A 14,090-nucleotide genomic window follows, 5' to 3' on the forward strand; every position below is an offset into this window, starting at 1 on the left:
CATTTTTACCAGCATTGAATTTCTTCTTTTTTTGACAGAAGGGATTTTTCTTTTGAAACTATATTTTTTTGACGCAACTTATTTTTTGACTCAATAATGACAAAAATGTCCTCGCAAAAATGTGGCCCAAACACAAATCAACATTACTTCAATAAAAATCAAAGAAAAATAGCTTTCGCATGAATTTTTTTTAGTTTCAGTTTTATTTTTGCATTCAAACACTTTTTTTTTTTTTTCTCGATTGAAGCGACTTATTTTTGAGTTGAAAATATATATTTTGATTGAAGCCACTTTTTTCTTTTGATTGAATTATCAAGACACAAATCTACTTACATATGACTAAGCCCGGGGGATACAATTTTTGACTGGGGTAACTACATTGGCACGACACAGGCAATGGATGACGATCTTGGCGAAAAGTATTGCCTAAGCAGTTTGATTTAAAATTCCCCTCAAGGATGATGGGAAACAAAAAACACTCACTGTCAACTTATTATAAATATTCTTGTAAGTTCATTTTATTGCTGACACTACGTTTCGGGGTCATCAACATGTTGTGCCCCTCCAGCCCCGTAAGTCAAACTTCGCCTATGGTTATGCGGTTACAGTGGGGCAAATAAGTATTTAGTCAACCACTAATTGTGCAAGTTCTCCCACTTGAAAATATTAGAGAGGTCTGTAATTGTCAACATGGGTAAACCTCAACCATGAGAGACAGAATGAGGAAAAAAAAAAAGAAAATCACGTTTTTTGATTTTTAAAGAATTCATTTGCAAATCACGATGGACAATAAGTATTTGGTCAATACCAAAAGTTCATCTCAATACTTTGTTATGTACCCTTTGTTGGCAATAACGGAGGCCAAACGTTTTCTGTAACTCTTCACAAGCTTTTCACACACCATTGCTGGTATTTTGGTCCATTCCTCCATGCAGATCTCCTCTAGAGCAGTGATGTTTTGGGGCTGTCGTCGGGTAACAGGGACTTTCAACTCCTTCCACAGATTTTCTACATGTAGTTGAGATCTGGAGACTGGCTAGGCCACTCCAGGACCTTGAAATGCTTCTTACGAAGCCACTCCTTTGTTGCCCTGGCTGTGTGTTTGGAATCAGTGTCATGCTGAAAGACTCAACCACGTCTCATCTTCAATGCCCTTGCTGATGGAAGGAGATTTTTACTCAAAATCTCTTGATACATGGCCCCATTCATTCTTTCCTTTAAATAGATCAGTCGTCCTGGTCCCTTTGCAGAAAAACATCCCCAAAGCATGATGTTTCCACCCCCATGCTTCACAGTGGGTATGGTGTTCTTGGGATGCAATTCAGTATTCTTTCTCCTCCAAACACGAGAACCTGTGTTTCTACAAAAAAGTTCTATTTTCGTTTCATCTGACCACAACACATTCTCCTAGTCCTCTTCTGGATCATCTAAATGCTCTCTAGCGAGCCGCAGACGGACCTGGACGTGTACTTTCTTCAGCAGGGACACGTCTGGCACTGCAGGATTTGAGTCCCTGGCGGCGCATTGTGTTACTGATAGTAGCCTTTGTTACTGTGGTCCCAGCTCGCTATAGGTCATTCACTAGGTCCCTCTGTGTGGTTCTGGGATTTTTGCTCACCGTTCTTGTTATCATTTTGACGCCACGAGGTGAGATCTTGCATGGAGCCCCAGATCGAGGGAGATTATCAGTGGTCTTGTATGTCTTCCATTTTCTAATAATTGCTCCCACAGTTGATTTTACACCAAGCGTTTTACCTATTGCAGATTCAGTCTTCCCAGCCTGGTGCAGGTCTACAATTTTGTCTCTCAATTTTGCTCTTGGCCATAGTGGAGTTTGGAGTGTGACTGACTGAGATTGTGGACAGGTGTCTTTTATACCGATAATGAGTTAAAACAGGTTCCATTAATACAGGTAACGAGTGGAGCCTCGTTAGACCTCGTGAGAAGACGTTAGACCTCTTTGACAGCCAGAATTCTTGCTTGTTTGTAGGTGACCAAATACTTATTTTCCCCTCTAATTTGGAGATAAATTCTTTAAAAATCAAACAATATCATTTTGTTTTTTTCCCCACATTGTTTCTCATGGTTGAAGTTTCCCTATGTTGACAATTACAGGCCTCTCGAATATTTTCAAGTAGGAGAACTTGCACAATTGGTGGTTGACTAAATACGTATTTCCCCCACTGTATATCGTCCCTACCAATATTAAGACCAAACCTACGCCCTTGCTAATCCATTGGCAATGGAGATGGTGGCTTTGACGATTAGCCGACACTGATTTGAATATTTAAATTATTAACGTGACTTTAAAATAGAGAGGATTGGTTTCAGAAAGCTATGCACTACAAGGAAATGTAAAAAGCAGATGATGTCACAGCTGATAAGCGCAAACTCCACGATGGCCACACGCGGGCCTCCAAAATAAACACGCTTTCATTGTTGGGAAAACAATGCTGGGAAATGGTGGGAACCTGCCCAAGCGAAGACAGCTTTACAGGCTCGTCAGGGAAACAATTACATTTAGTCGACGTTTAAAACTCTCCCGGCAGATATGTCGCTGTTTTTGAGTCCCGACGCGCTAAAAAGGTGCAACCTTCAGACAAAGGAAGTCCTCACTTGAACCCCCGCTACCCTCCCGTCTGTCCTACGCAGTGCAGCATGCATGCACAAAGACAGAAAGCGCGCTAATGATCATCAACAACCCCCACGGGGGAGGCAGCAGGCGGCACGTAGCATGTTTTTGATCGCTTTTTAAATAGACTACTGCTATTGTAAGCGTCGTTTATAAATCAACAGAGAACAGATTCTATTTAATTGAGTACAAAATTCAGTTTTAGGAATATAGATCGTAGAATAGATAGATAACAATGCACCTCCTTCCGCATTGTCTAAAAAAAAAAAATATTTAGAAAGCCTGAAAAGCAAATAGTATCCTTCTCATTGTAGGCAAATTTGAATTGAAAAGACTTTCAAAGCAAACGTTCTTCCTCTTTTTCCCCTCATTTAACCGCCTCCTATTTCCTTCCCTTTGTGTGAACGTGCTACTTTCTCACGAATAACGTCCGCTCGGCAACCCTTGTGTCCGGTACATCCTTTCCAATTGTTATGACGTGAGGGCCATCTCGTTGAACTCAATATTTTTGTGATTCTTCTATACATAGTTCCCCGATGCAGATCCTCGAAGACTGCGTTCCACGCTAATGAGGCCACCCGACGACGGCCTCGGGGAGTGCGCCAGGCCAGAATACGCGCGAAAACTAAACAAAATGATATCTAAATTTGAGCTTGACGTGATATTTCACTTATAAATAATGGATTAAAGTAGCTCGTCAGTAATATTGAAAGGCAATTACACCATCAAAGCAGGGACTCAACCATGAATTTGAGTAAAACAAACCCAATTCCTTGCTGTAACCCGATACGCTGTCACCAAATATAAAATACACAGCTTGTGTTTTTTTAATTAAACTAGTATTCCAGAAATGAGGAAGAGAAACCTCTTTGATGTGCTAAACAGAAAACACACTGTAAAATGAAGCTATCGAAGAAGGATTGCTTTCAGAAATATGAAACTCTGGCAATTGCCGCTATTTCAATGATAAATGTGTGGTGGTTCTCCAAAAAGTAATATTTTCCCTCTGCTTCTCCAGCCGAGCCATCAAGACGAATCAGGACCTTCTCCCGACGACCCCGTGGACCAACATCTTGTATGACGATTTCTGGGGGACCCTGCTCACCCACAGCGGCAGCCACAAGTCGTTCCGTCCGCTCTGCACGCTCACCTTCCGCCTCAACTACGCCCTGCATGGCTTGCGGCCCTCTGGTTACCACCTGCTCAACGTGGCCCTGCACGGCCTGGCGACGGCCGCTTTCGCCGCCTTCGCTCGACCTCTGTTGGGTGGAGGACCGTGGGCTCTGCTCGCCGGCCTCCTCTTCGCCTCGCACCCGGTGCACACGGAAGCCGTGGCCGGAGTGGTCGGGAGGGCGGACGTCGGCGCGGCGGTCTTTTTCTTGCTGTCTCTTCACTGCTATGCCAGACACTGCAGCCTTCGGGCGTCCAGACACCGCTCGGCATTTCGCCTCTGGGCGTGGATGGCGGGCAGCCTGTGGTGCGCGGCGGCCAGCATGCTTTGGAAGGAGCAGGGGGTCACGGCGCTAGCCGTGTCGGCTGTCTACGATCTCTTCATCTTCCATCGGCTCACCTTCCGCCAAGCGCTTCTCCTCCCGCTCGGGAAGGTAAAACGGCGATTGATAGACGTCCATGTTATCTTGCTGTGATTTTAAATGAGTTTATCACTTGTACACGTCAAATGGAGTGGATGTCTAGCGCTGTGGTGGATGAAATACGGGTACTCTTTTTTTTTCGACTTAAGTAAAAGTACAATGGTCTGAAAAACGATCTGAACCTTTAGGAATTTCTCACATTTCTGTATAAAACAACCACCAAATGTGATTTGCTCTTTTAAAACTTTTTTGTTTTGACTGTATTGAATTTTCACACATTAATGGGATGGGTACAGGCAAAGACAGCCAGCATAGTGACAAGTGAATAATAAAGTGCAGAGGCGTAGCGTCCCATTAGGCATACGCAGGCAATTGCCTAGGGACCCCAGCCAGCAGGGGCCCCCAGAGGGCCAACAGATTTGGCACACAAAGATTTAGTACACTCAGTTTCACCGCACTGTCATAGCTACAAGTATTGGGATTGATTCAATACCATGGAATCATTTGGCAGATTATCTAACAATTCTGTCATCAGTCCCAATTAGCATACATGTTTAAGCAAGACCAATCAGTTTTAACACTGCATGTATGAGCAAAGAGTGATTCACCAAGAACTTTATGAAAAGTCTTTGCTGTAATATTTTAAGTTGGTTTTCACAAGCCACCTCATTATTCATGTGACTACTTAAAGAAATGTTGATTTTTTTTCCCAAGAAAGTCTATTAATGGGTCTATCGTATTCCTCGTTGAATACTCTATAAGAAAAATCTAACATATATGCATCTAAAATAATCCTAAATGATTTTATCAGCAATTTTAATACTCCTTTTAGCAAGGTTCCTTGGGTATGCGGTATGCCGCTGCGTACGTTCCCATAGCAACCAGTCCTTTTATTGTCCTACGTCACAAGCGCTGCATATTCTGAGAACGAAAATAGGCGTAAGCGAAAGGTGCGCATTTCGAACAGAGGACGGCCACCCCACATGTTAGAGGATTAATCTGTGCGTCCATGAACGAATGTAAGTATTTCCTCTTCATGCCGTAAAGTTCTTATGATAAGTTAGAGCCGTTATCAGCGCGACCGTTTCGTGTTTTTCCTGTTACGTCGGCTGGTTGATCCCACTCGTTCTCGCTGCGTCGAGGAGAGCATTCTTTACATTATATTCGCATTGCACATTTGCTTTAAGAGGGAAGGTGTTAGTTTAGCATCTTAAAATGATGTTGTACATCCATATGAGTATAAAGTGCTTAGTTTTCGCCACTCTTATGGCCAAGATGACCGCACGCAGCGCGCACTCAATCCCCCCCCACCCCCCACACCTTCGTGTTCATTTTACTGCGCAAATATGTGTCACGTGACTCAGAGTGAGAGTGGGCGGCGATCGGGCTTTTTTTTTAATTGGCAAAATGAAGAGAAGTTATCCGTCTGGAAATGAAGAAAAAAAGCAGAAGAGGAGAAAAGAAAGCAAGACAGCAGTAAGTGTACTATGTTACTGTAGTTTTATGTCCTAATGTAGTAGAAGCCGGGCACTTTGAGTGTCCTAAAAAGCGCTCTATGAGAGCGAGGTGTTATTAGACTTTTACGAAATATGCTATTGCTCCAAGTCCAATTGTCCTCCTTACTTGCACATGCTCAAAGGGCCCCATGTTGCCTGTTGCCTGGGGCCCCCGGGGACCCTTGCTAACCTCTGATAAAGTGATCTGATTTTTGTCAAAATCACACAGATGTAAAAACAGTGTCTGCTTGAACTAAAACCACCCAAACATTTATAGGTTTTCATATTTTAATGAGGAAAGAATGCAAACAATGACAGAAGGAGGAAAAATAAGTAAGTGTACCCTCTGGCTAAGGAGACCTAAAGAGCAATTGAAACCAATTTTTACCAAACAATTTAAGTCAGGTGTGTGCCCAATTACTGATGAACAGTGTTGTTAATCTAACTTAAAAAAAGTAATTAATTACAGTTATAAATTACATCTCCCAAAAAGTAATTGCATTAGTAACTCAGTTTCCTGAATGTAAAAGTAATTAGTTACTTGACAAAGTAACTGGTGATAATTTTCATGTTTTTTTTTTTCTAAAAAAGGTCAAACAATCTGAAGTTTAAAGTGTTTTTGGGACAACAGGGGTATTGCGGATATTGCGCTAACTGGATAATAATAATAACTAGATAATAACCTTTGCTATATGTGGAAGTAATTTAATTTTGTGAATCAATCATTAAAGTTGTTAAAATTGCTCCCGTTATTGCATTAGTTCCCTTTTCGTCTATTTTCGACATGTGTAAGTTTTAAAACTGTTTCATCATTTAAAGATAGATTTAATGTAAGATTTGCCGATTTAGGAGCATTTTAGACAAAAAGTGACTTAGGTTCGCCAGGAAGGTTCTCTACAACAGAGCCTTCATGAGAAGTCTACTGCTTTAAGATGGTGGCTGTTTACTAAAGCATCTAGTTTTCTATTATATATGTTGCTAATGCCGCCGTGTCTGTCATTTGCATGTAGTTCTGTATATATGTGATATCTACCGAAGCATCATGTGGGCGTAGTTTGTAGGCTATCGGCTAAAGTCAGGTATTATTGAGGCCACCTAGCATAGTAGCATCGCGTTTGCAACGGCTCTGCTCTGCTCTCTCGTCTCCATGAGTCCGTCTTTTTCCAGACTTTTTCACGGCAGTCAACCAACATCGTAACGCATAGTAACGCACGCCTTTTATGCCTCAGTAACGGCAACGGCGTTGCCAAGATGAGAAAATTAGTTAGATTACTCACTACTGAAGAAAATAACGCCGTTATTAACAACACTGCTAATGAGTGCTTTAAACCTGCCCTGCCCACTATAAAACACACACCTGGTAAGAATTGTCTTGATGAGAAGCATTGTCTGATGTGCATCATGGTTCGTTCGAAAGAGCTTTCTGAAGACCTACGATCAAGGATAGTTGATTCGTATAAAGTTGGGAAAGGATACAACACCATCTCTAAAAGTCGGGATGTTCATCAATCAACAGTCAGAGAAGTTGTCTACAAATGGAGACAGTTTGGCACTGTTGTTTCCCTCCCAAGGAGTGACCATCCACCAAAGATGACACCAAAAGTTTAGCGCAGAGTACTCAGAGAGGTAAAAAAAAGAACCCCAGAGTGTCTGCTAAAGACTTGCAGAAATAACTGGCACAGTCCAATATCTCAGTGCACACATAAGCTATATGTAAAAATATGGCCACGAATGGTGTCCATTGGAGGACTCCACGGAGGAAGACACTGTCTTGTGTGGAGGAAAAATGGAACAGCTCACCAACATCAACATCTCATCCCCACCGTGAAGCATGGCAGAGGGAGCATCATGATTTGGGGCTGTTTTGCTACCTCAGGGCCTGGACAACTTGCGATCATTAATGGAATAATGAATTCGAAAGTTTATCAGAATGTTTTGCAGGAAAACCTGAGGCTGTCAGTCAGACAGCTGAAGCTAGAAAGCGAATGGATGCTGCAATAAGAAAATAATCCAAAACACAGAAGTAAATCAACTTCAGAATGGTTTCAGAAGAACAAAATACACATTCTGGAGTGGCCAAGTCAAACCCTGACTTGAACACCATTGAGATGCTATGGCATGACCTAAAGACAGCGATTCATGCCGGACATGCCAGGAATCTGACTGAACTACAGGAGTTTCGTAGAGAAAAATAGGCCAAGATTAGTCCTGATCGATGTGCCAGACTGATCTGCAGTTACAGGAAGTGACTGGTTGAAGTTATTGCTGCCAAATGGGAGGGTGGCACAAAATATTAAATGTGATGGTTCACTTACCTATTTTTCCCCCTTCTGTCATTGTTATGCTATTATGTCATGCTATCCTTAATTAAAGCCGACACTTTTTTAATCTGTGTGATTTTGAGAAAGATCACATTTGATGGTGATTTCAGATCTGTTCAGTAAAATGTAGTGACTACCAGTTCATATTTGTACTCAAGTACAGATATTGTACTTAAGTACATTTTTGTGTAACAAAGTACTTTCACTTCGTTACATTCCACCACTGGTCAGTGGTAGCCAATAAGTTAAGATCTTTAACAAATGAGTACATTTCCAGAAAAAAAACATTAATTTTTATACATGTACCTGCAGAAAACCCTAGAATAAACTTGATAGGTATGATTACTACTATTTGATAAGAGTAGCTGCTCGCTAGCCAGATCATTGCTACTTGTAAAGTGCAATAAAGGGACCATAACAACTCCCCTTAGGTTAGCAACTAGAACGCAATCATATAAAAAAACGTTCTGACCGATAACCTTCTGGTTTTATTAGCTGGCTTGCAAAGAGAGCATCTGTTTTCCCAAAACAACACAAGCGAGAAACCGCAGTAGGGTCGATGCATTGCACCGAGGAGGAAAACAGTGTGGTTGTTTGGCAATTAAAAAAACCTCAAAGCCTCCCACTTTTTTCCTCCATTGTTCTGATCTCGGTCTGGAAGGTTTCATCAGGTTTGGCGATTGTTATAGGCCGTCATGACAAATCTTTCAGTGCAAGCACGTCACTAGCTGCCAGACGGGTGGGAGCGAAGGGTTCCTGGTGCCAACCGCCGCCTCTCCCTCCACTACATCTGGCTCATTTATCACTATGCCGGTGCCCTCCCGTACGGGCCCAGTCGCGGTTATCTTGGCAGGGAGCTTGTTACTCGGCGGTCCCGGCCGCGGGGGCAATTGTTTCCTCGATAATGAGCCAGACGTCTCAAAAAGAGACGCTTGGGAACACAAAGAGATGAAGGATGTAGGAGAGGGAAACTATGCTCTCATTTCCCTCGCTTTATCTGTTTCAGTCTTGAGAATGGACCTTTTTTTTTTTTTTTCCCCCGGAAGGCTGAAACAGCAGCAGTCGTCGATTTTTAAAGATTTCAGAGAAAATGCAAATTGGCAGACAGATTCGCTTCGGCCGGCATTCCATCCCTCATTCCATTTACTCCCTAATCGGACTGAGATGAGATTTCAAATGGGAAATAGGTAGGAGAGATGTAGAGGGGAGAGCAGGAGATGGAGACAAAGGAGGGAGTGGTATTTGCACCACAGTTGATTGAAAAGACAAAAAAGCTATGTTTCCTGTGCAATATTTTGCATTTACAACTGAGGTAAACCGATTGGTTTAAAACCAATACTACTTCAATGATCATAACGCCGAACTATCTACTAGTGACTGACAAACTCATTTAAATTCGGAAAGAAATAATTGAAATATCCAGTTCAAACCTTTGAGCTAGCAATGCTAAAAAACACTTACACTGCTGGCCAAAAGTATTGGCACCTCTGCAATTCTATCAGATAATGCTCGATTTCTCCCAGAAAATGATTGCAACTACAAATGCTAGAGATGTCCCGATCGGGATCGATTTTCAAAGTATCGGAATCGGCAAAAAAATATCGGCCATGCCTTTTTTAAATATATATACAGTATATATATTAATTTAATCGTTTTCTAATTGTTTTTAACGTTACAGACATAATATGTTACACTCATCCAGAGTCTTTAGGCTTAAGGCAGGGTTATCAAATTTATCCCGATAACGGCGGTAATTAATTTTTTAAAAAATGTATCACGTTAAAATATTTAACGCAATTAATGCATGCGTTGCACGACCCACTCACACATTGTCGCGCTCAATCTGTAATGGCGCAGTTTTACCTATATAGAGAGATAAAAGGCAACGTAAAATGAGTAGAGTGAATTTTGGCAGCCTTTGGAGCCCTTTTTTAATTGGCTAAAGCCTTGCACTCCCTCTCCCTACAATTAGAAATATCATGGGAAGCAATGTGAGGAAGCAAGGTAGCAATTGATCTTTTTCTTAACACCTTATGTTATTTCCCAACGCAGAGAAGATATATCAGTTGGTAGCACGACGCACAGTCATGGTTCCACTTCCCATCATGCATTTGGGCATAGCGACAGTATAATTTACTGAAAGCTCAACAAATACACTAGATGGCAGTATTTAGTCACAATATACAAAGTCACAAGTCTCTCTATCCGTGGATCCCTCTCACAGAAAGAATGTTAATAATGTAAATGCCCTCTTGAGGATTTATTGTCATAATAAACAAATACAGTACTAATGTACTGTATGTTGAATATATATGTTCGTCCAAGTTTTATTCATTTTTTTCTTAATGCATTGCCAAAATGTATATGATCGGGAAAAATTATCGGGAATGATTGGAATTGAATCGGGAGCACAAAAAAAAGCAATCAGATCGGGAAACATCAGGATCGGCAGATACTCAAACTAAAACGATCAGGATCGGATCGGGAGCAGAAAAACATGATCGGAACAACCCTAACAAATGATTTGTTAGCCATATCTTCATTTATTATGCTTGCAATGAAAAAACATAAAAGAGAATGAAAAAAAATTAGAATCAATCATTATCATTGTACACAAAACTCTAAAAATGGGTCGGAAAAAAGTATTGGCACCCTCAGCCTAATACTTGGTAGCACAATCTTTAGACAAAATAACTGCGAACAACCGCTTCTGGTATTCATCAATGAGTTTCTTACAATGCCCTGCTGGAATTTTAGACCATTGTTCTTTGGCCAACAGTTCGAGGTCTCTGAGATTTGAAGGGTGCCTTCTACAAACTGCCATTTTCAGATCTCTCCACAGGTGTTCTATGGGTTTCAGGTCTGGACTCATTGCTGGCCACTTTAGAAGTCTTCAGTGCTTTCTCTCAAACTATTTTCTAGTGCTTTTTGAAGTGTGTTTTGGGTCATTGTCCTGCTGGAAGACCTATGACCTCTGAGGGAGACCCAGCTTTCTCACACTGGGCCCTATATTATGCTGCAAAATTTGTTGGTAGTCTTCAGACTTCATAATGCTATGCGCACAGTCAAGCAGTCCAGTGCCAGAGGCAGCAAAGCAACCCCAAAACATCAGGTAACCTCGGCCGACGGATAGTATGGGTTGACACTGTTGTAATCTTTGGACTGCAGGACAGCTTGAACTTGTTTGGCTGTTCGTTGAAATTCTTTATCCACCATACGCACAATCTTTCGTTGAAATCTCTCGTCAATTTTTCTTTTCCGTCCACATCTCGGGAGGTTAGCCACAGTGCCATGGGCGTTACACTTATTGATGACACTGCGCACGGTAGACACAGGAACATTCAGGTCTTTGGAGACGGACTTGAGACTTGAGATTGCCCATGCTTTCTCACAATTTTTCTTCTCAAGTCCTCAAACAGTTCTTTGGTCTTTCTTTTCTCCATGCTCAATGTGGTACACACAGACACTGGACAGAGGTTGAGTCAACTTTAATCCATTTTAACTGGCTGCATATGTGATTAAGTTATTGCCACCACCTGCTATGTACCATATGTAAGTATAAATGCTGTTAAATGCATAACATGAGTTTTCAAAGGGTGCCAATACTTTTGTCCGACCCATTTTTGGAGTTTTGTGTAAAATGATAATGATTTAATTTTTTTACCATTCTCTTTTGTCTTTTTTCATTGCAAGCAAAATAAATAAAGATATTATTACCATAGTATTTGTAATTGCAATCATTTTCTGGGAAAAATTGAGCATTATCTGACAGAATTGCAGGGGTGCCAATGCTTTTGGCCAGCACTGTATGTTCCCAAACCATTTATGGAAATGCAAGAGAGCTCAAGTTTTGATACAACTGAACTCCGCTGATAAGGACATAAGATTAGGATCTTGTGTAACAAAAAGGAAATCATTTTGCTTCCAAATAAAACCGAATGTGAATCAAGATCATTCCAAAAACGTTCGCTTTCTGATGTAAAGGATAATATTTCACGTCCAAGGGCGTAGGTTTGGTCACAACATTGGTAGGGATGATATAACAGCATAACTTGCATGTACAGTTTTTGCTGGGGGACGGGACATTAATAAGACCAAATACATAGTTAATTATGATTATGTTGTGTGTGCAACATATGAGGTTATGCACCACCATTTAAGTGCCCATCCATCCCATACATAGTTAATTATGTTGCGTGAGCAACATATGAGGTTATGCAGCACCTCCACAACATTGACATATTTTTACATTACTTACAGTGGCTGCTGCTGGCCGAAAAATTTTTTTAATATCCCTTTTCTTCGAAGGGGGCAGAGGAGGCGGCATGATGTCAACAATCGACACGTCTTTCTGTTGGTGCCGTGTGAGTGAGGGTGTGTGATGTGGCGGTGGTTGGTCAAGTCATCAGCCCATCAAACGTGTGTTTGGGGGGGAGTGGGGAATTGAAGGCACATTCAGCAAGTATAAAAGGGGAAACGTAAGTATGAACATTATGAAAATAAGGTAGGGTCAATTCTATCCTGACAACATGTTCTAAATTATCTATATAACTGAAGTCATTACTGTAATTTTAGGACTATAAGCCACTACTTTTTTCCTTCATTTTGAATCCTGCAGCTTATTTGTTGATTTATTTGGGTTAATAGGTAACACCAGGCCGTCATAATTGTGACATGACACTATCATGACTATATTATTATTACTATATATATATATATATATATATATATATATATATATATATATATATATATATATATATATATATATACACAGTATATACACTCACCGGCCACTTTATTAGGTACACCTGTCCGACTGCTCGTTAACACTTGATTTCTAATCAACCAATCACATGGCGGCAACTCAGTGCATTTATGCATGTAGATATGGTTTAAGACAATCTTCTGCAGTTCAAACAGAGCATCAGTATGGGGAAGAAAGGTGATTTTAGTGCCTAGAGTGCCAAGAAAATATTCCCCACACCATTTCACCACACCACCAGCCTGAACCGTTGATACAAGGCAGGATGGATCCATGCTTTCATGTTGTTGACGCCAAATTCTGACCCTACCATCCGAATGTCGGAGCATAAATCGAGACTCATCAGACCAGGCAACGTTTTTACAATCTTCTATTGTCCAATTTCGATGAGCTTGTGCAAATTGTAGCCTCAGTTTCCTGTTCTTAGCTGAAAGGAGTGGCACCCGGCGTAGTCTTCTGCTGCAGTAGCCCATTTGCCTCAAAGTTCGACGTACCGTGCGTTCAGAGATGCTCTTCTGCCTACCTTGGTTGTAACGGGTGGTTATTTGAGTCACTGTTGCCTTCCTATCAGCTCGAACCAGTCTGGCCATTCTCCTCTGACCTCTGGCATCAACAAGGCATTTTCGCCCACAGAATTGCCGCTCACTGGATATTTTTTCTTTTTCGGACCATTCTCTGTAAACCCTAGAGATGGTTGTGTGTGAAAATCCCAGTAGATCAGCAGTTTCTGAAATACTCAGACCAGCCCTTCTGGCACCAACAACCATGCCACGTTCAAAGTCACTCAAATCACCTTTCTTCCCCATACTGATGCTCGGTTTGAACTGCAGGAGATTGTCCTAAACCATGTCTACATGCCTAAATGCACTGAGTTGCCGCCATGTGATTGACTGATTAGAAATTAAGTGTTAACGAGCAGTTGGACAGGTATACCTAATAAAGTGGCCGGTGAGTGTATATACTGTATATCATCACTATATTACTGAATGCTTATGTCATTAAGTGTAATCCGGCAAATTATATCACTAACTCTATTTATGTCCATCTTGGATCTTTTACAAAACATCCATTCAAAGGTGAGATCATTTGCCGGATAACACAAAATGACATCGGTTATAAGCGTTCATAAATGCTGATGACAGTGTCATGTCATAATTATGATTGTCTTATGACAGTCGTTTGATGTCGCTGTCCAATAAAGTGTTACAAAATACCCTAACTAGCAATCAATTAAACAACTGGAACAGTAACTGAAAACATAACATGAATTTTGATTGTTATTTA

General features: G+C 41.2%; 1 protein-coding gene and 1 long non-coding RNA gene across 2 annotated transcripts in view; one reads left to right on the plus strand and one right to left on the minus strand.

Moving 5' to 3' along the window:
* LOC130928599 (uncharacterized) overlaps positions 1–14,090 on the minus strand; it is a 79,677-nt gene that overhangs the window by 41,082 nt on the left and 24,505 nt on the right. The window lies entirely within an intron of this gene.
* tmtc2a (transmembrane O-mannosyltransferase targeting cadherins 2a) overlaps positions 1–14,090 on the plus strand; it is a 67,699-nt gene that overhangs the window by 33,495 nt on the left and 20,114 nt on the right. Inside the window, exon 3 of the mRNA XM_057855290.1 lies at positions 3,651–4,236. Within this exon, the coding sequence (XP_057711273.1) occupies positions 3,651–4,236 (586 nt within the window). The remainder of the gene's footprint in view (positions 1–3,650; positions 4,237–14,090) is intronic.

Source organism: Corythoichthys intestinalis, chromosome 13 (assembly GCF_030265065.1).
Source record: "Corythoichthys intestinalis isolate RoL2023-P3 chromosome 13, ASM3026506v1, whole genome shotgun sequence".
Taxonomy (NCBI): Eukaryota; Metazoa; Chordata; class Actinopteri; order Syngnathiformes; family Syngnathidae; genus Corythoichthys; species Corythoichthys intestinalis.